At 40.1% G+C, this 20,672-nt stretch overlaps 1 protein-coding gene across 1 annotated transcript; it reads left to right on the top strand.

The window, feature by feature from the left end:
- Positions 1-79: 79 nt before the first annotated feature.
- Positions 80-19,002, top strand: LOC102503722 (olfactory receptor 10J1). The gene is made up of 3 exons (XM_006178284.2): positions 80-700; positions 3,930-3,935; positions 18,083-19,002. The coding sequence occupies exons 1-3, from the start codon at positions 196-198 to the stop codon at positions 19,000-19,002; spliced, it is 1,431 nt and encodes a 476-aa protein (XP_006178346.2). The 5' UTR covers positions 80-195.
- Positions 19,003-20,672: the final 1,670 nt, after the last annotated feature.

The following is a 20,672-nucleotide window of genomic DNA, read 5'->3' as shown; positions in this document are numbered from 1 at the left end:
TTGTATCTTTACTACTAGTTCTAGGACCTAGTCACCATGTTCTTGGAAAAGGCAGTTGATCCATGAAGTTTTGAACTGAGTCTCTGGGGTGTTGAATCTTTGCTCTGGACCATGTGTTCACCAGAGGGCAGGGTAGCCTGTGGTGCCAAGAGATGGTGCTGACTTTCTCTTTGTCTTTCAGACCCAAACTCTTCAATGAAGACTGCCAACCACACAGAGGTAAGAGAGTTTATTTTCCAAGGCTTCTCAAGCTTCCAAGAACATCAGCTCACACTCTTTGTGGTGTTTCTCACCCTGTACATTCTAACTCTGGCTGGCAATGTCATCATTGCGACTATTATCCATATTGACCATCATCTCCACACCCCCATGTACTTCTTTCTAAGTGTCCTCTCCACATCAGAGACTTTCTACTCCCTGGTCATCATCCCACGCATGCTTTCCAGTCTTGTAGGCCTGAGCCAATCCATTTCCCTGGAGGGCTGTGGGACCCAGCTTTTTTTCTTCCTTGGCTTTGCCATCACCAACTGCCTTCTGTTGGCAGTAATGGGATATGATCGCTATGTGGCCATCTGCAACCCACTTCGTTACTTAATCATCATGAAGTGGAGGGTCTGTGCCATGCTGGCATCCTCAGTCTGTGCCACAGGGTTCTCACTCTCACTGGTTCAGGCTGTGGCCATTTTCAGACTGCCCTTTTGTGACTCACTGATTGAGCATATCTTCTGTGATGTTCGACCTGTGTTGGACTTGGCTTGTGCTACCCCAATCATCAATGATATCCTGACCTTAATTATCAGCCTCTTGGCCATCACAGGCCCTGCCACCTTCCTCTTCATCTCCTATATCCTCATTATTTCTACCATCCTCAAGATCACCTCAGCTGAGGGCTGGAAGAAGACCTTTGCCACCTGCGCCTCCCACCTCACTGTGGTCATCGTCCACTATGGCTGTGCCTCCATTGCCTACTTCAAGCCCAAGTCAGAGAACACCAAAGATCAGGATCAGCTGATCTCAGTGACCTACACTGTTATAACACCTTTACTAAATCCTGTTGTGTACAGTCTAAGAAACAAAGAAGTCCAGGATGCTCTGCAGAGAGTGGTGGGTAGGAAATTCCTTACCTAAGATGAAATCACTACCCAAATAGGTGTGCATGTGAAAGGGAGCAGGACTCTGTTCCCCTGCTCCCCACCAACCCTGCCTTTTGTTTATAGAAAAGCTGAAGTCTTTCAGGCCTCCCTGAGTCACAGAAGAGCAGGCTCAAGCAGTTGATTAGGACAAGCCTGCAGGCTTTGGGGGACGGCAATGACTCTGACCACCCATCCCAGTAATTAACTGAGATTATTCTTTCATTTCCCTTTAAAACTTTCATGACTGAACAGAATCTTTGGAGATTTTTTTTTTTTGGGGGGGGGTGTTGCTGGGTCCACTAGATTGCAGGCATTCTGATTAAAAGTAACTTTCCTTTTTGTTACCAAGGCTGTTGCCCCTAGGATCATACCTGTACCCCTCGCTCAAATAGAAACCAATTACTCTTATCTAAGTCTCAGGGACGCACAGCTGCAGAGAAGAAACAAGAACTGGTTAGAACCCAGTCCAAGATGGTGGAGGATTTGACTTCCAGTGGACCTTGAGTCTCATTTATCTCATTGTAATGTATTAGTATGCTAAATGACACACCAACCAGCACCGTGACTGTTGACGACTGCCACGACAACAATCAGAAAAGTCCATACAAGGACTGAAAAACTCAAACAAGGACTTATTGGCTCCAACACACCCAGAAGGAGGCATTGTTACCGAGTCCAAATTTGTTCTGCTCGCTGCACAACAAGTCAATAAATCGGGAGACAAGGTGTTGGAGCAAGGAATAACAACTTTATTTGGAAAGCCAGCAGACCGAGAGGATGGCAGACTAATGTCCTGGAGAACCATCTTCCCCAAGTCAGATTCAGGCTCCTTAAAGGGGGAGGGGCTATGCTTGGTTGTTGCAAACTTCTTGGTGTAGGATTTTTTTTATTCTTGGAATCCTTTATTCTTGCAGCTGTCCACATGGGTCACAGAACAAATGGTATTTTCTATTCTGCAACTTGTTATCTTTGTATGAATGGAAAAGTGTTAATATTCTTAAAGATCAGAGCCTTGAGAATAGGCTGTCCTGTATATTTCAGGCTATAGGGAAAATTCTTTTACAAAAGGTACAGAACCAGCAAGACTAAGGTAGGAAACAGAGCACAGGGTTAAAGCCAAAGGAACAGATTTAATATGGAGTCAGATTTGTTCTTTTCTATTACAGCATGATGGTGGGAGCCTCTCATAAAAGTCCCTGTGGCCTGACCTAGGCCAGAGCTGTCCCTGCTGGCCATATTGGCAGCCGTTTCCTGGCTCGAGCACCTTTTTCTCACTCAAACGCTCTTCTTTCTTTCTCCCTGCTCGAGCACTTTCCTTCCTTTTCCCCTCTTGAGCAATAAAGTGGCTGTTCACTTTGTCCCTCTGCCTCTGCTGTGTGAATTCTTTAACAGCTGGTGGTAAGAACCCACACTTTGGGGGGCTTCCTACCTTAGGGGTCCCTCCATCTGCTAACACATGTCTTCCAGAAGAAAGCCTTTATAGGTGATGTTACAGAGCCTGGATTTCAAATGACTGGTGAAGTCTCATACATCAGTCAGGGCCAGGCAAAAATGAAGCTGGGGGCTAGCCTCTTAATAATTGAGTTTCACTTCCTCAACTTCTTTGTTAACATAATTAAAAGAGAAGTCACTCTACAGACCTGTAAACAGACACCCATTGGCCTTATTCCAGGAGATAATTACAAGGTCAGAATGTGATCTAGTGTTCATCTCAAGCTTAAATTTAAAGTGACCAGTCCACTTTGCTGAAGTATAAACCACATTAAAATCACCACTCCACTGAAATCTCTTTTAACATAAATTGGATGCTTGAACAAGTGGTCACCAGAAAAGATATTGTGCAGAAATCTACATGCCTTGTGTTTTAATAAGATAAGCAAAGCAAAAATATAGCTATCTTTTAGTAAGTGGGTTTGGAGTGAGCTAAAATCCTCTTAGAATATTTTCAAGCATGTGGGACTCCAAAGGAAAGGCAACCAGTGGGTGGGAAGTGAGGGAAAAGGGGAGTTAAGTGGAGAGGACTTCCAGCCACATATGATGGACATGGAGCTCACATGACTTGGTCTAATCTTTTTCTTTTTGTGGCTGAAGATAAGCTCATGAAGTCCTTGTGGGGCTTAAAGACGTGTTTCCCTCATGGACAGGATGCACAGCTGGCTCAGAGGAAGAAAAGACTGACAGCTCAGGGAGCAAACTGCTGAAAGAATGCTATGCTATGCAGATCCAAACTGGAGCTTCCCTTAATAGGCGAGCAGGAGAAAGTTAAGAGGGAAGAACAAATCTGACTCCATGTTAGATCTGTTCCTTTAGCTCAAACCCTGTGCTCTGTTTCCTGTGCTTAGTCATGCTGGTTCTGACAAGGGGAGGGTAGGAGGAGCCAAAAAGAATTCAGAAAAAGTCCTTCAGATGGGTTCCTTTCCTGTCCTTTGTAAGCTAAGACACAAAGCCAAAGAAAGAGAATGAAATGGAAATATGAAAAAGAGTCAGAATAACACCTTTCTGATAAATTAGGTAATTTCATTAAGTCCTGAAAACCTGAAAAAAAAAGTCAACAATAAAGGATTTTGACATGAAAACCTTCATAAAATTAAAGCAACTGAGTTAGAAATGGAATAATAAAAGACTATTATTTCTTACCTCAAAAATATAAAAACGAATCAGGATGAACTTTAGACTCAATTTGTGAGACAAAACAGGTGTTCAGTAAAACTATAATGATTAATATTCATAATTACTGAGCAAATCAAAGTGACTATACTGACCTGTTTATAAAAAAATACATAAGAAACACATTAGTACGCAGTACTCTCATTGTAAAGTATTTTTGAAATACAGAAATATCCAAATAAAATATGTAAAGTGATTGTGCATTTTACAGGCTATGTATGCAAGCACATAAAAATCTAACTTGAAAACAGTTCTGCAATTCAGTCTACTTTGTAATTCTGAGCTCCCAATCTGCCTGACAGAGAAAAGTCATCTAGTCTTTTTCATGTACACACAGGCAATTTAATTATTAAGTCATTTTATGAATAAACAATGAAATTCAAGGTTCTGCTCCTCCCTTTTCGTCCCCATTATCCTCTAGGTGAGTCAAGTTCTGGTGAAGGTGAGATAGGCTGGGACCTGTGACCTGGGATGCTCTGCTACAGCACTTGTACCTGGACAAAGGTCTCATCCATCCAGCAACAACATCCAGAAACCCTAAAGGACTAAAAATAACAGCATACATGTGCAGCTGGGGCTAATTACGAGCAACAAGATACAAAAAGAGCAAAACCCAACTGCTACTTCTGAGGTGCCAGGAGCAAAAGTGGGGACTGTGTATGACCCTTGCCCACAGCACCCCCAAGTGGGTGGGCAGACCACTTAAGCCACCCCTCCTGCCCGACCCTCACCCCATTTAAGGGACCAGCTTATCCCCGCTCCCTGGGAGTGAGCAAAGGAACCTGTTACTTGCTTTCACTCCCTTGTGCTGCTGCAACATGAGTCCCAGTAAAGCCTTGCCTGAATTTCTTGTCTGGCCTCTCATCAATTTCTATTGATTAAAGAGGCCAAGAGCCCGGGTGGGGAACAAAGGCTTCTAGTTTTCTTAGCAAGGAGGAAGAGGAACCTGATCCATGGTCATTTCCACCTGCCCATGTTGGAGTCTCTGTAGATACCTGACCCCTGTGGTCATCCTTGTTGGTATCTATTGAGATGACTGTGGTCTGGTCATGTTCTTTAACCAATGTGGTTCCTGAGTTTCATCTTCCTTGTGACTACTCTAGGTCAGCTGGCCCCCTCTCAACCACTTCCTGAGGACACTTAGACCTTTAGCTGCACCCTTGACCCTATAACGGAGTAGACAGGACAGAGAGAGGTGTCACCAAGACACCCGCTTAGATGTATCACTCACCCATTCCTGCTCTACCAGGACTGAGGCCTTTTCTCAGAGGCTGGGAAGTGAGGGACATATCCCTTCTGTTGTACCAGATGTCTCCCTCCCTTCTTTACAGCAGGGCAAGCCTGGTACACCTACTGGTAGGTGGACGAGTGGGCCTTTCTCAATATCCAACTCACTCCAGTGTTATTTTCTCCACAAAGCCGGGCACCTTTATTTTATTTTGGCAGCAAAACCTAAATTCTTCCTAACTCTGTAGTAGTTTACATTACACATTTCACATACGAAGTACTTTCAGTGCTTAGGCTTTTGATATTCAAAATCATTCTTTGTAAACTAAAAGAAGCTTTCCTCTCTAGGAAAGTTTGCTGTAGTTAAAAACTATTTCAGCTTTTAAGACAAATGTTTTAGTTATGAGTTAAAAAAAATCTTTTTGAATTTCAATTGACTTCTTTATTTTTTTCCAGATTCTTTTGGGTTTACCCTTCCCTGGGGCAAATGAAAGTCTTTGGAAACTATGTGAAATATGGAAATAATGTACAGTTTTTATCCTGCTGCATTTATATATTTATTTAATGTGTCAACAACATTAATTATCATAGTTTTTTAAAAAATGTTTTATTATCTAGTAGAGATAGTTGCCTGCCATTATTCTTCTTTAGAATATTTTTGGGTGTTTTGCTTGTTTAAATTTTTCATATACATTTTAGAAGCAGCTTGCTTAACTTACACCCCTCCCCAATACACACACATACTCAACACAGTTACACACATATAAGCAAATCAAACTCTGGTATTATTTTACTGGAATTCTATTATTAATTTATGAAAAACCGACATTTTAATGATCTTGAGTCTCTGTATTAAAAAACATAGTGTTATATTTTCCATTGGTTTAAGTCTCTTTGTTTTTGCTTTGTTTTTTTTACATTTCTTATTAATCTACCACAATAAGCCTACTTACAATGCCATCATACAAAGATATACGTACTTATTTTCATACTTGTGACTCATTTATTTTGCAACTGGAAGTATGTACCTCAATCTCCCTCACCTGTTTCTTTCCTCCTCCCATCCCCCTCTCCTCTGGCAACCACCTGTTTGTTCTCTATGACTCTGTTTCTGTATTATGTTTGTTCATTTGTTTTGCTTTCTAGATTCCATACACAAGTGAAATTATATAGTATGTGTCTAGCTTCTTTCACTTAGCATAATACCCTCTAAGTCTATCCATGTTGTCACAAATGGCAAGATTTCATTCTTTTTATGGCTGAGTACTATTCCATTGTATATATTGACCACATCTCCTTTAATCATTCATATATTGATGAGTATTTGGGTTGCTTCTATTTCTTGGCTGTTGTAAATAATGCTGCAGAGAACATTGAAGTGCATGTATCTTTTCTATGAGTGTTTATTTTCTTCAAATAAATACCCAGGGGTGGAATTTCTGGGTCAAATGGAAGTTCCTATTTTTAATCTTTTGAGGAGTCTCCATACTCTTCCATAGTGGCTGCACCAATTTACATTTCAACCAACAGTGCAGGAGGGTTCCCTTTTCTCCACATCCTTGCCAACACTTGTTATTTGTCTTTTTGATAATAGCCATTCTGACAGGTGTGAGATAACGTCTCATTGTGGTTTTGATTTTCACTTCCCTGATGATTAGTGATGCTGAGCATCTTTTCATGTGCCTGTTAGCCATTTGTATGTCTTCTTTGGGAAAATGTCTACACAGACCTTTTGCCCATTTTTAAATTCGGTTGCTTGGTTTTTTATTTTGATTTGTATGAGCTCTTTATATATTTTGGGTATTAACCCTGTATTGGATATATCACTTGTAAATATCTTCTCCCATACAGTAGGTGGCCTTTTCTTTTTGTTAATGGTTTCCTTTACTGTGCAAAGCTGTTTAGTTTGATGTACTCTCATTTGTTTATTTTTGCTTTTGCTGCCCTTGCCTGAGAAGACATATCCAAAAAAATAATACTAAGACCAATGCCAAAGGGCTTACTGCCTATGTTTTCTTCTAGAAGTTTTATGGTTTCAGTTCTTATATTTAAGTCTTTAAATCATTTTCAATTTATTTTATGCATGGTATGAGGGAGTAGTCCAGTTTGATTCGTTTGCATGTGGCTGTCCTGTTTTCCTAAAACCATTTACTGAAGTGGCTGTCTTTTTCCCATTGTATATCCTTGTCTTGTTTGTTGTAGATTAACTGCCTATATAAGTGTGGGTTCATTTCTGGAGTCTCTATTCTGATCCATAAATCTGTATGTCTGTTGGTGCCAGTACTATACTGTTTTGATTACTGTAGCTTTGTAATATGATTTGAAATCACGGAGTGTGATACCTCCAGCTTTATTCTTCTTTCTTGAGACTGTCTTAGCTATTTGGAGCCTTTTGTGTTTCCACATTTTATATTATTCCTTTCAAGTCAGTTCTCTACATAACAGCCAAAGTTGTCTTTGAGAGATAAAAATTAGATCATGCTCTTCCCCTAATTAAAAATATCCAATGAATTTCCATTGTACTTGGAATAAAATTCACTTCTGTCATGATGATCTATAACGCCCTACCTGACCTTGTCACTCCATGCCATCAAGAATGACCTCACCTCTTACGTCTAACCTTGACCTCACCTCTTACGTCTAACCTCTTACCTATTAATCCAGTGACTATCAACATAGATTTATTCCCACTTAGGGACTTTATAATTGCTATTCCTTCAGTCTAGAAGGCTCTGTTTTTCCAGATTCTTATTCATTCATGTATGCCTGTTCAGCCTCCATCATTCAAGCCTCAACTGAAATGAGAATTAATACTTAGGAATTCCCTGACCACTTCAGCTGACCACTTCAGCTACATTAACGCCCACCAATGCCATTCTCCATTAGGTGTTTTATGGTTTTTATAGCACTTATCACTATCTGAAACAAAAAAATAAGGAAAAGTTGAAAATAAGGAAAAGTTGAAAATAAGGAATGGAAAACTGTATACCAGGCAAAATACTAAACAGAAGAAAGCATAAAGCACTTAAAAACAAACAAGCAGTGAGCAAAACAAAGTTCCTGTTGTCATGGAACTTACATTCAAAGAGGAACATAGACAATTTTTAAAAAGTATATGTGTAATATATAACGTTATTTTGGGAAGTGATAAGTGTTTGGAGAAAAATCAAAAGGAAAGACGGACAAAAGGACAGTCGTTTCTGGCAGCAGAAAACAGTGGCTCATTTTGGGTTGGGTGGTCAGGAAAGGTAATGCTTGAGCATAAGAATGAATGAAGTGAAGAAGTGAGTGAGCCACACAGGGGGAAGAGTGTTCCAGGCTAAGACAGATCAAGGGAACAGTCCTGAGGAGGGGTTAACCTTGGCATGCTGAGGAACAACAAACAGGCCAGTGTGGCTGGAAAGTAATGACCAAGGTGACTGAGGGGAGCACTGAGGGGAAATCATGGTCTTTGAATTTTATCTGGAGAGGAATGAAACGTCATTGTGCAGACATCTGAGCAAAGGGGCTACCTAATTTATACATTAAAATCTTTACTCTGGCTGCTACTGCATGGAAAAGCAATCCCAGAGCCAAAGGAGATACAGGAAGAAACCAGTCAGGACCTTGCTGCTGTGGTCCAAGTTAGAAGTGACGGCAGCTTGAAACAAGTGCACATCTGAGTGAAAAGCTGACCTGTTCAGCTGGGGACATGTTCCATCTGAGATGTTAAGGAGACACTCAAGTAGAGATAATGATATAACTGTGGAACATACAACTTTGGATTTTGGAAAGGAATATGGACTGGAGACATAAATATGGAAATTGTTTAAAGCCAGAAGAGGAAGTGATCACTAGGTTGCAAACACAGAAGTGGTTTCTGGCTGAAACTTGAGGTATTTTCCAACATTATAAGATTGAGGAGAAAAGAGAAAAGATTCTGAGAGGCAAAAAAAAAATTAAAAAATAAAAAAGAAGAAGTGAAAAGTATGAAAACTAAAAGAGGGTGTGTCCTTGAAGCCACATACAAACAGGTTTCCAAGAAAGAGAATTTATCTATTGAGTCCGATGCTATCAGTATGCCAAGTATGATGAGTTAGAACTGACTGTTAGATTTGGCAATACGGGGTGTTTAGTCTCATTGAAATACTGTACTGCATATTTGAAAACTGCTAAGAAATTAAATCTTAAAAGTTCTCATGACAAGAAATAAATAATACGTAACTACGTATTGTGATGGATTTTAATAAGACTTACTGTGAGGATCATTTCACAATATATACAAATACCAAATAATTACATTGTATACCTGAAACTAATATGATGTTACATGTTAATTACACCTCAATTAAAAATAAAAGTGCTCAAAGAATAGTGGAGACATATCAAAAGAACAAAAAGCCAGACCAATGTAGTTCCCACTGGCCAATCCTAGGGTGATTTGAGTATCAACATAAATAGTGTTCGTAGTATCTAACATTATCTCATAACATCTACAGTACCTAAATCTAGTAGTAGGTAAATAATGTCTCTTCCTTACAGAATAACAATCTATAGGAAGAATGATGGAGTTAGAATGGATCCTAAAATGAGAAGATGAAAGTTTGATGAAGAACAGAATCTTAACTCAATGTATTACCCTACAAATTACACACATAAAAAGGAAAAATAATAATTTTACAGTGGATAAATCTGGTGGACACCACCTTAAACAAGTAAACATCACTAATATTGAAACAAACTGACATCATGTGGTTCCTGGTATGAGTCATTGAGAATGATAGTCATTTTTGTGATATTCTTGCTAAAAATTCAAAATTTAAATCTAGTCATGAAGGATATTAAATCAAACCAAGTCAAAGAAGGAAGAGAAAGAACTGAAAAAGAATTGAAGATGAATGTAAGGGGGAAATGATGCACTCTTAAAATAAACCCAAACTAAGAGCCATTCCATAAAACATCTGGTCTACAGCTTTCAAAAGTATCATCGTTGAGAAAGACAAAGAAAAGTAAGGTACTGTTTTAGATCAAAAGGCAACAGATAAACAGAAAAACAAAAATGCAATGGGTAATCTTGAACTGGATCTTACACTGCAAAAAAATTTTTAGCTAAAAAGGCCATTATGAGATAATAGGGTAATTTAAATATAATTTGTGGATTAGGTAATAGTATTGTCATATTTGATACTAATATATATGTATATGTGTATCTATTACATACACGTATACACTGATTTTTAATAACTATACTGTGGTTTACATAAGAGAATGCTCCTCTTCTTAGAGAATACACTGAAATATTTAGGAGTAGAGAGACACTGGTTTCAACTTACTGTCAAGTGACTTGCAAAAAATTACATATTTATAGATAGATAATAGATGAATGAGAGAGAAAATGATAAAACAGCTGGACAAAATGTAAATAACTAGAGTATCTGGACAAAAGATGTTTAGGAGTTTTCGCAGTACTCTTGCTACTTTTCTGTAAGTCTGAAATTGTATCTTTAAAAAGTTTCAAAAAACTAAAAAAAAAAGTGAAAAAATTATTAAAACTTTTTAAAAGATATTTGTGCAGGAAAGGGGTAAGTCAGCAGGCCTAGGCTACACATTCCCAAGAAAGGCTTGTCTTCAGGACTGGCCCTGGGCCAGCTCACAGGAGATGAGCTCTGAGCTCTTCAATTACTCTGCTTGGTAAGTGCCGGTATATGTCAGAGGCCTTGAACCATGTGGTGTTTGATCAGATCATTTATGCTAACAATGTGATTTATGGTGAACACCTGTTTTTCCTCTGAAGTGCTGGAGTCTGAGTACCTGAGGTCAACCATGCAAGGTGTTATGTGCCTAAGGTGACTGACTTCTAATAAAAAGCTGGACAGTGAGGCTCAGGTGAGTTTCCCTGGTTGACAACACTTTGCACCTGTTGTCACTCTGCCTGGTTGCTGGGAAAATTACCCGTGTCCACATGACTCCACTGGAGGAGGACACCTGGAAGTTTTCTGCTGAGCTTCTCCTGGACTTTTCCCCATGCACCCTTTTCCTTTGTTGGTTTTAATCTTTATCCTTTTGCCGTAATAAACCATAACCATGACTGTAACAGTTTTTCTATATCCTGTGAATCTTTCTAAGGGAATCATCTAGCTTGACAGTGATCCTGAGAGCACCCAACAAAAATTAAAGACATTTAAATAAATGGAGAGATAGCTTATATCAACTCATCCCTAGTGATCTTTTAATTTAACACAAAGCCAAAAGCTGACCTAAAATATGTGCGGAAAAGCAAAGATCCAGCTACATAAAAATAAAAGGTAAGAGGAGTTTATCTCCTTGATAACTAAGATTTATTATAAAGTTTTAATTGTTATGACAGTGTAATTTGGGCAGAGGGAGTTAAACTGACCAATGCAGCAGAAGAGAGTGGCTAAACTGACCAAGGCTTATAAAGAATTGTGATGTATGACACAGAACTGTAGACCAGCGGGGAAAGGAGGGACTTTTCAAACAAAGCTGATAGAATAATAGCTTATTCAGTTAAAAAAAAATTTGGACATCAATCCTTCCTCATATACAAAAATCAATTCCAGATGGATTTAAATATGAAAAGTATATTAACAGGCTTAAAAAAGTAAAGATTATTCTGACACTGAGGTAGAAATTTCTTTTTTCATAGAAAATGCAAAAAGTGCTAACTATGAAAGTCAAGAAATCATTTTACTACTTTAAAATAATTTTTGTTAAAAGCACCATAAAAAATGAAAAGACAAGCCACAAAGTGGTAGCAAACATTTGCATAACATATTAAGGACAAAAGTTTGATATCCAGAGTACATATAAAGGTACTACAATGGAGTAAGAAAAACACAACCATTGGAAAAGTGGTTGGAGACATGAGTAAGTATTTTGCAGAAGACAAAACATTCTTAGCCCGTGAGCTTTGAAAAGATGTTCAACATCTTCAGTATTCAGAAAAATATAAATTAAAACCATTCCCCATTTCACACCCACTAGTTTGACAGAAATTAGGAGGTCTCATATCAAGTGTCTGAAAGGATGTAGATTAACTGGAACTTCTCTCATTCTTTGCTTGTTGTAGTGAAAACTGGTACAACCACTACAAAGCTCTATTTAGTATTACCTTGTAAAGTTGAAACTTTTTATATCCTATGAGCTTGTAATTCATCTAAAAGATATAAACTTTAGAGGAATTTTTGCACATTTGCTCAAGAAAGTAGGTATTAAAATATTTGAAACATTACAATTTATAAAAAAAAATCTGAAAACAACCCCATTATCCCTCACCAGGAGACTGGATAAAAAACACTGCAGTATATTTATATAATGGAATAGCATAAGGCAGTTAAATTAATAAACCATCTCCATTCTGGATCTTAGAAAAGGAACACTAAATTTTTAAAACAGCAAATCTCAGGAAACTATATACAGCATATGATTTTTATAAAGCTCAAAAACAGGTATAACTAAAAAATGTGTTGTTTAAACACACATATATAATAAAGGTATAAAATAAGATAAAAATAAAAATAAAAATCAGGATAGTAGTAACTATTGATGGGAGGTGGATGGGGGGGTACAGTAGCAAGAGATAACAAGTGGGAAAAATAAGAAACACCTAAGTGATGATTTCCCAAATGTTTACGTCATTTTATTGTTACACTTCACAACTTACATATTTTAGACATAATGTTCTATAAGTATGGAGTGTTACATTAAAAATAAAGAAATAAGATATTTTAAAAATAAACATAACATACGCCAAGACTACATGTGTTCTCAAAAACCTATAGGCAAATCACAACCAACAGCTTCAAAATCTTGTCAGTCTAGCCAAAGTTTTGTTAATTTTGAACTTGTTTAGAACTTTTCCAGCTATCATCTAATACACTAAATATTTATCTCTTTTATTTTCTAACTCACATTAATGTCATCTCAAGTTTCTAATGTTAGATTAGCAGGAGAGCTAGAATCTTCCTCTTTTTTCTGGGGGTGAGGTTCACATTTTCTCAAGAATCCCTGGAACTCAAGCATTTCTGAAAGAGTGGTCAGGTTTCACAGAGACACTTAAGTAGGGAGAGCCTGGAGTTTGGTTAGTCTAATTTCGATTTTGTTCTATGTTTGCCTTTGAGGACAATGAGCCAAAATTGTTCAAAAGAAGATGCTGGTCACCTGCTAATTCACTGTAGCAGACGGCATTTTCAAAAACTGGACACACTCTCTCCCTTCCACATGCTCTCTGCATAGTGTGCCACGGCTCTGTTAAAAAGCGAAGTCTGTACCCCACTCCTTAAGGCTGAGTGGGTCTCTGTGACTGACTGGACCACTACGATGTGGTGAAGGTGATGCTGTGTGACTTCTGAGCACAGAAACGGTCATACAGTGGGGAGGGTACAGCTCAAGCAGTAGAGCACATGCCTAGCATGCATGATGTCCTGGGTTCAATCCCCAGTACCTTCCCCACCAATAAATAAACCCAATTACCTCCCACCCCCAAAAAAGAAACGATCATATAGCTTCTATCAGGCTTCTTGTCTTGGGGTGCTTGCTCCTGGAATCCAGAACACAGGCTATGAGGAAGCGCAGGCCCCAGGGAGAGGCTATGCGTAGGTAGGTAGAGTCAACAGCCAGCAGGAACTGGCTGGCGTGTGAGTGAGCAAACCCCAGCCACCTCCTGCCCACAGCTACATGGGAGACCCGGGACGAGACAGCCTGACTGAGGCCAGTCTCCCAGAGATGGATGATGAAGGACTGTGTTGCTTTTTGACACTTAAGTCCGGGTAGTTTGTTACGCTGTGACCAGGAACATCTGAGTTTCAGTATGAGCAACCACAGATGTGGACAAGGCCACCCACCTGATGCAAGGCTGAGGTTAAGGCACCAGGAACACGGCATTTCCTGGAGCTCAGCCCTTCAGCTGCTCCCACAGCCAACCTGGAGAAACCCGCCGACCTGGAGTCAGAGGTTGTCTGCCATCGACCTCTCCACAGACCCTTAACCACTGTCCTCCTTCTTTTCCTGGTTATTCATAAACCTAGGATTCTGCTAGATTTCTTCTTCAACCCTTAAAACAAAAAGACACCTTCTCTGGAAAAATAAGGTTACAAGTGCATATAAAATAAAGGTATAAAATAAAATAAGATCCTCCAATAACATGGCCTCCTCACTCCTGACAGAGAGCTCAGACTGCAGCAGAATGAAATTCTCCCTACCCCGACTGTGTGTTGACAGTCTGTCCTGACTGTCTCTTCTCTCACAAGTGCAAAGAAAAACACAAGTTTAATCAGCAGGGTAGCACAAAAATGCAGGACCATCCAATTAGACTTGGACCCCAAATGCTGAAGGCGATAGTGCATAAGAAAATTCCACTCAGCCATCAAGAGCAAGGAAAGAAGTCGAGATGCTAACTTTATTAACAGTAATTTAACAAAAAATTGAGCCTTCTAAGAAACTCTAAATTAGCTAGTATTTTCTCTTCTTACGTCTCTGAATGGATAGGAATGATAGCAAACAGAAACATTTTCATGCTTGCTATAAACTTTTCTTTTTATAGTTTTCTAAATTTAAAAGCTACCACAAATTCAGTAGAGATAAAAGGAATACAAAAAATAAACAAACAAACAAACAACCCAAACCAAAACCAAGTACAAGGGGCATGTTTTAAGTTATCAAGATACGAATGCAAAGCATTTCATTTTTTGGCCAAGTGTCAAAAAACTTAAGAACTGTCAGGCTCTGGACATGAGATGGATAAGGCTGCATGTTGTTGAAGTAATTAAGCAAGGAGGCCATTAGACGGAGGTGGCTCTAAACTCATAGCACTGTGGCGGCCTACGTAAACAACCCAGAACCGATGCCCGTAAGAGCCTCCGGTTATGAAATCAAAACCTAAGGACAACCGATGACAAACAGCCAACCAGGCTGTGAGCTACAGCCAGTCAGCGTGCCCTTCGCTTTGCATCTGCCTTTACTCTGTCAAAGTCCCTCCCTGAGCTGCTGGCAGTGGGAGGCCCCTGACCACTTGTGTGGCACTGCCCGATTTGAATTGATTTTTTGCACAACTAAATGCTTAGATTTTTTAATATGCCTCAGTTTGTTGTTTACCAATACAGAAAGCAAACAGTGAGAATAAGATACTCTTTGAGAAAAAAAAAGTGCCTGGGGCTGGGGCCAGAAGCCAGTGTGGAGGTGACCCCAGTCGGGGCTTGCGAAGCTCGGTGCATGTACCCATCTGCCTGGACAGGCCCGTGGGCTGAAGTCCAAGCCCAGGTTTCTTCAGATACGCACAGTGGTCTCCTGGCCTTGTCTGAAGAGGTCTCCAGTGTCTACTGAGCTCTGGTCTCTCATTTCTGAATCCCACAGGACAAAAACAGTAGTCAGATCTGACTGTTTTATTTCCAAAAAGAACAGGAAGGGAAAAAAAAAAAACCCCACAAACCCCAGCTTCTAATGTTGAGCAGGGTCCCTGACTACAGGGAGAACAGCAGAGCTTCCTGGGATCCAAGACAGTGGCTCTCAGCTCCAGCTCACTTGGGCTTTGTAACCATGGTTTTCCAAGGCCCAACTTTATAAAAATAGAATATTTATTTAAAAGATAAAACCTGACAAATGAGCCACTGCTGTTTCTACTTGCAAAGTGCCATGGGCCTCCCAAAGCACAAGCCCATATAAACTGATAAATGCATGGCCTACATAACAAGGTCCCTGGGCACCGGATGTCTGCTTCGTTCTAGCCCCAGGGCGACTCTCAGGGGTGCTCAGGGAATGGCACCCAGAAACTTTGAAGGATGATCCTCAGAGAGCCTTTCCTGAGTGTCAAAACTCCTCCTCCAGCTGGAGAGCATACCTAGTGTCCGAGGAGGCCCCTGTAGCTTTCCCTTTGCCTCCATCCCTGGACTTGCCCCAGGGCAGGTGGAAGGACCACGTCCAAGTGCCTTCTTCTTCACGACCTTGATCTGTGAATACTTGTGACTGATGGGCCACATCTCTGATCTCTACCTCCATTTTTCTGTTGAGCCACAGATATGCAGGAAGAAAAGTAAGTGAGATTTGGGAAAAGACTTCAGTGATTTACAGAGGGAGCCACATGAGGAATAAAACGTGTGTATGGGTTCTATCATTGTTAAAGGATCAAATTACATTAAACTGCAAAGGGTTCCAGTGTGTGTGGATATTTTTCTTTTTTCCTGCTTTACCACTTTCAGAGATCCCCTGCTAATCCTAAGGAATCATGACTTCCCAAGATTAGAGAGTATTGTGACTAATATGGTAATGAAGAATGGGGCTCTGCCACTTATCCACTGTGTTTCCTTGTCTATAGTCTTGTCTTCAGACAAATCACAAACACAGAGAGACAGTTTATGAAGCCTCATGGAACACACTTACAGCTACTTGCCATGGTACACACATCAAGGCCAAACAACTTTCCCTGTTAAGAAATGGTCCCTGGCATCTAACACAAAATTTCTTTTCTTGCAGCCTCATACCATTTCCTTTCACATCATGGTCTGAGGAGTTGAAGCGTAACTGTGCACCATTTCCTTTTTGTAAATTTCCTTTATGTAAAATGGCATATTTTTGAAAAAATAGATTAATTTAATTTTAAGAGCCTTAAAGGGGCTTGCCTTTGAAATTTACCCGACAGTAAATCATTTTTCCATGTGGACTAATTTGCTTTTACTTCCAGTGAAATGTACTTTTCAGGCAACTCCATCTATTCTATTATGAAATGTATTTTTTTTTTTATAGCTAACCTGTTACATAATTACATGTTGTTTAGTAACTGGGGAAAGGCGACTAGAAAAGTTGCACTATCAGTATATTTTCCAATTAGGTGTATTAATAGTGCCATGTGTTCTTCTAGTGTTGTAATTCCAATGTTGAAATTTAGCCCAATTCTTTAGTTGTTTGTTGTGGTCACAGGCACAGACAGAGGGAAAAAGAGACAGAGGTTAAAACTGTTAATACTTCTCCTCTTTGAAGAAGACCTCACTGTGGTGCCCCAGCGCTCTGCTTCCTAACAGGCAGGTTGTTTGATGGAGCAATGACCTGTAATGATTCCACCAGCTCACATCTGTGCCCTACATTATAGTAGGTCACTCTAGGGTCACAAACAGTTGGTCCCTGTTCTCAAAGACTATATAATCTAGCTATGTTGGGGGCAGTCCTATGATGCAACTTTATGTGGTGGAAGGAACAATGGACCAGGATCAGAAGACATGGATTCACGTCTTGATTTTTGTCCTCTGACATCAGTGTGTCCAAGGACAATTTCCTAAACAGAGCAGATCATCAATTTCTGCTTCTGAAGAGAAACAACAATCCGTATCCTCCCTGTTCCACTGGATGGTGATGAAATGAAATAATACATGTGAACGTGCTTTATAATCACAAATGCGCTTAGATGTTTTCAACACAAAAGAGCCAGTACCTAGTTCTATGCTACCTACATGTGCGAGGACATGCAGGGGGCAGTGAGAGGTGGGGAGATTTTACAGAGGCCGTGGACTTTGTGTAGCTGTGAAAAATGAATGGTGTCTAGGGCAGAGGTTAAGAGCAGTACCATTGGTTGAAAGACTGAAAGGAAAATGCAGCGTATAAACCACACTGACAAGAGCTCTACCTTAAACCCTAGAAGTACAGGAATTAGTAGGTAGCTACAGAGCCTAGAACTCTGCCTGACACCACTGAACGTGAATGTATTCAGTAATTGTTTGAATTCTAATAAAAGTATGACATTTAGCTTAAAATACTTCAATCAAAAATTCTATGGTGTTGTTATCATCACTAAATTTGTAGAAAGAGATGTTAATCCCTTGCCCAAGATAAATTAGCACGTGGTAGAACCAGGAAAGGAGTTTGCTTTAACGCTAAAAGCCATGTACTTTCTTCTTAGTGAGAACAGAACATTTCTCCTGTCTATTCCCAAAAGAAATGAACATGAATGTGAACCGAGAGACCCGAAGTAGATTAACCAAAAGAATTTACCAGCCTACTATTCGAACCACCCGGGTTCCTTACATAATTTTTTATTTTCTTAGATACCATGTATGATTTAATAAAGAAAGAGAATCACACTTTGGTGAGTGAGTTCACTTTCCAGGGTTTCTCCAGCTTCCATGAGCACCAGCTCCCTCTCTTTATCATGTTCTCTACACTGTACATCTTAACCCTGGCAGGCAATACCATCATTGTGACCATCATTAGCTTTGATCGCCACCTCCACACGCCCATGTACTTCTTCCTCAGCACGCTGTCAGCTTCAGAGACCGTGTACACACTCGTCATTATACCCAAGATGCTCGATAACCTCATAGGCCCGAGTCGGCCCATTTCTCTGGCAGGCTGTGCCACTCAGATGTTCTTCTTCATCACTTTGGCCATCAACAACTGCTTCCTGCTCACAGCCATGGGGTATGACCGCTACGTGGCCATCTGCCACCCCTTGAGGTACTCTGTCATCATGAACAAGAGGGTGTGCATCCAGCTGCTGGGAGGCGCCTGCAGCATTGGGCTGATTGTGGCCATGACACAGGTTTCGGCTGTATTCAGGCTGCCCTTCTGTACCACAAAGGTGGCCCACTTCTTCTGTGACATCCGGCCTGTGATGAAGCTCTCCTGCATTGACACCACTGTCAATGAGATCCTGACTCTGATCATCAGTGTCTTGGTGATCCTGGTTCCCATGGGACTGGTTTTCACTTCCTATATCCTCATCATCTCCACCATCCTAAAAATTGCCTCAGCTGAGGGCCGGAAGAAGGCCTTTGCCACCTGCACCTCTCACCTCACTGTGGTCATCGTCCACTATGGTTGTGCCTCCATTGCCTATCTCAAGCCCAAGTCAGAGAACACCAAGGATCAGGACCAGCTGATCTCAGTGACCTACACCATCATTACCCCGCTACTGAACCCTGTGGTGTACACCCTGAGGAATAAAGAGGTCAAGGATGCTCTGCTCCGGGCCATTGGCAAGAAGCTTTCCTGACAAGATGGGCTTGTTTCCAAGAGGTCTTAGAAGATTCTATAGAGAGGAAAAAGTACAGCAGTGTGCACAGGGCCTGGAGTAAAAATTCTGGAGCCCACTAAGCAGTGTTTGGGTCACAAGAGGAGAGAGAAAAAGGACAACAAATTCAGCCACTGGAGAGAGGGAGAAGGTTCTCTAAAGCAGAAGCAAGCCTGCATCTCACAAGAGAATGTAGATGGTACAGAGCATCAAATATAGAAGAAAGAACTTGATGTTGGGAAGTAGGGCTCTCTGCACAGCCTGGGACAGAATGAAATCAAGATAGTAGAACGAATTAATGAGGGGAAGCTCCTTCAGGGCAGGACTGAAGTTTTAAATATATTCTATAATACTCTCCTTTGGAGATGGGGTTCCCTTTTATCCATTTAGACTTACATAGGTTTAGCACCCAACTGAATTCATTCCTTTGTGGATAATTCAAGTTCCTTGCATCTTAGACACCATAAATAAAGGGAGATCAGAGATAATAAGCATCTATAAAATTCATCAGCCCTTAAAGTCTGAATCTTTTTCACACAAATTCCAGGTTGGCCATATGGGAAAATGCAGACTTAATGTTTTCAGGACCATGTAAGAGAAACATTTTTGGAAAGTGATTAAAATGCCGTGGTGATCTAATTAAAGAAAGAGGTTGCACCAAGTAATCATACTGGCATTTATATTATGAGAATGTATGAAATAAATGTGAATGGTTCACCTAATTAAAAAGAATTTAGGATTGCCTTTGGAGGTGTTTGCAGAATGGACAGAAATAGCTAGTGGACAGGAGTACAGGAGAGAATCTACAGCCAGGGTTAGTTAGGTGAGAAGATTGGGAAGGTTTGGGTGGGTAAGGAGAATATAGCCATCTGGTAACTTTGTGACTCAACAGAAGACTCAAGCCATCAATCCTATCATTTCAGACCCTCTAGGACCTGAATAAATGTTCCATCTTTCATCAGTCACTCCACTTTCAGCACCTCTCCCCCAGCCTGTCATCTGGTCCCACACAGAACACAGAGTGACCTGTGGGTTCCCATTTTCCATTTCACATTCTTATGCCTTTCTAAAGCTTTTTGCCACTTAATGGAAACCCTTACTGCCACCTTCACTGCCTACTCAGCCAGGGTGCTCTCCTGCTCATTTTTAAACACCAAACTAAAGCATCTCTCTTTTTATGAACCCTCTAATGAAGAAGAAATCACTCCCTCACATGCCTACCTCCAAACCCATACATTCATTATATACTATAGTGAACATTGCTTGTGGTATCTTTATGGATGAAAGTCCAAATGGGCAATGAGTGGTGTAACCAGATGAAGACTTAGTCTTACCTAAGTGGACAGTTCCATCCTGTGTAATGTCTCACCTGTACTAAATGATACGATTTTTTTTCACAGGCCATGTTCTCCTTCATGTTAATTTCAAAAGTTTGGATCTTATGTCCTAATATTGTAATTTCATAAATAGCCCATTATGGTTCAGTCTTACATAAATTTGACTATGTTTTAAGAAAAATTTATAGTGAAATCCAAGAGAATTCAAAATAAAGGTACTCAGGTCTGGCAATGGTCACTTTTACTTTTACTCAGTAAATAAAAAGACTTTTTTATTTTTGCCTGTAGTCTCAAAAATGTTGCTCTATCCATTCA

Source organism: Camelus ferus, chromosome 21 (genome assembly GCF_009834535.1).
Source record: "Camelus ferus isolate YT-003-E chromosome 21, BCGSAC_Cfer_1.0, whole genome shotgun sequence".
In the NCBI taxonomy this organism is placed as follows: Eukaryota; Metazoa; Chordata; class Mammalia; order Artiodactyla; family Camelidae; genus Camelus; species Camelus ferus.
This window is presented reverse-complemented; position numbering and strand designations above follow the sequence as displayed.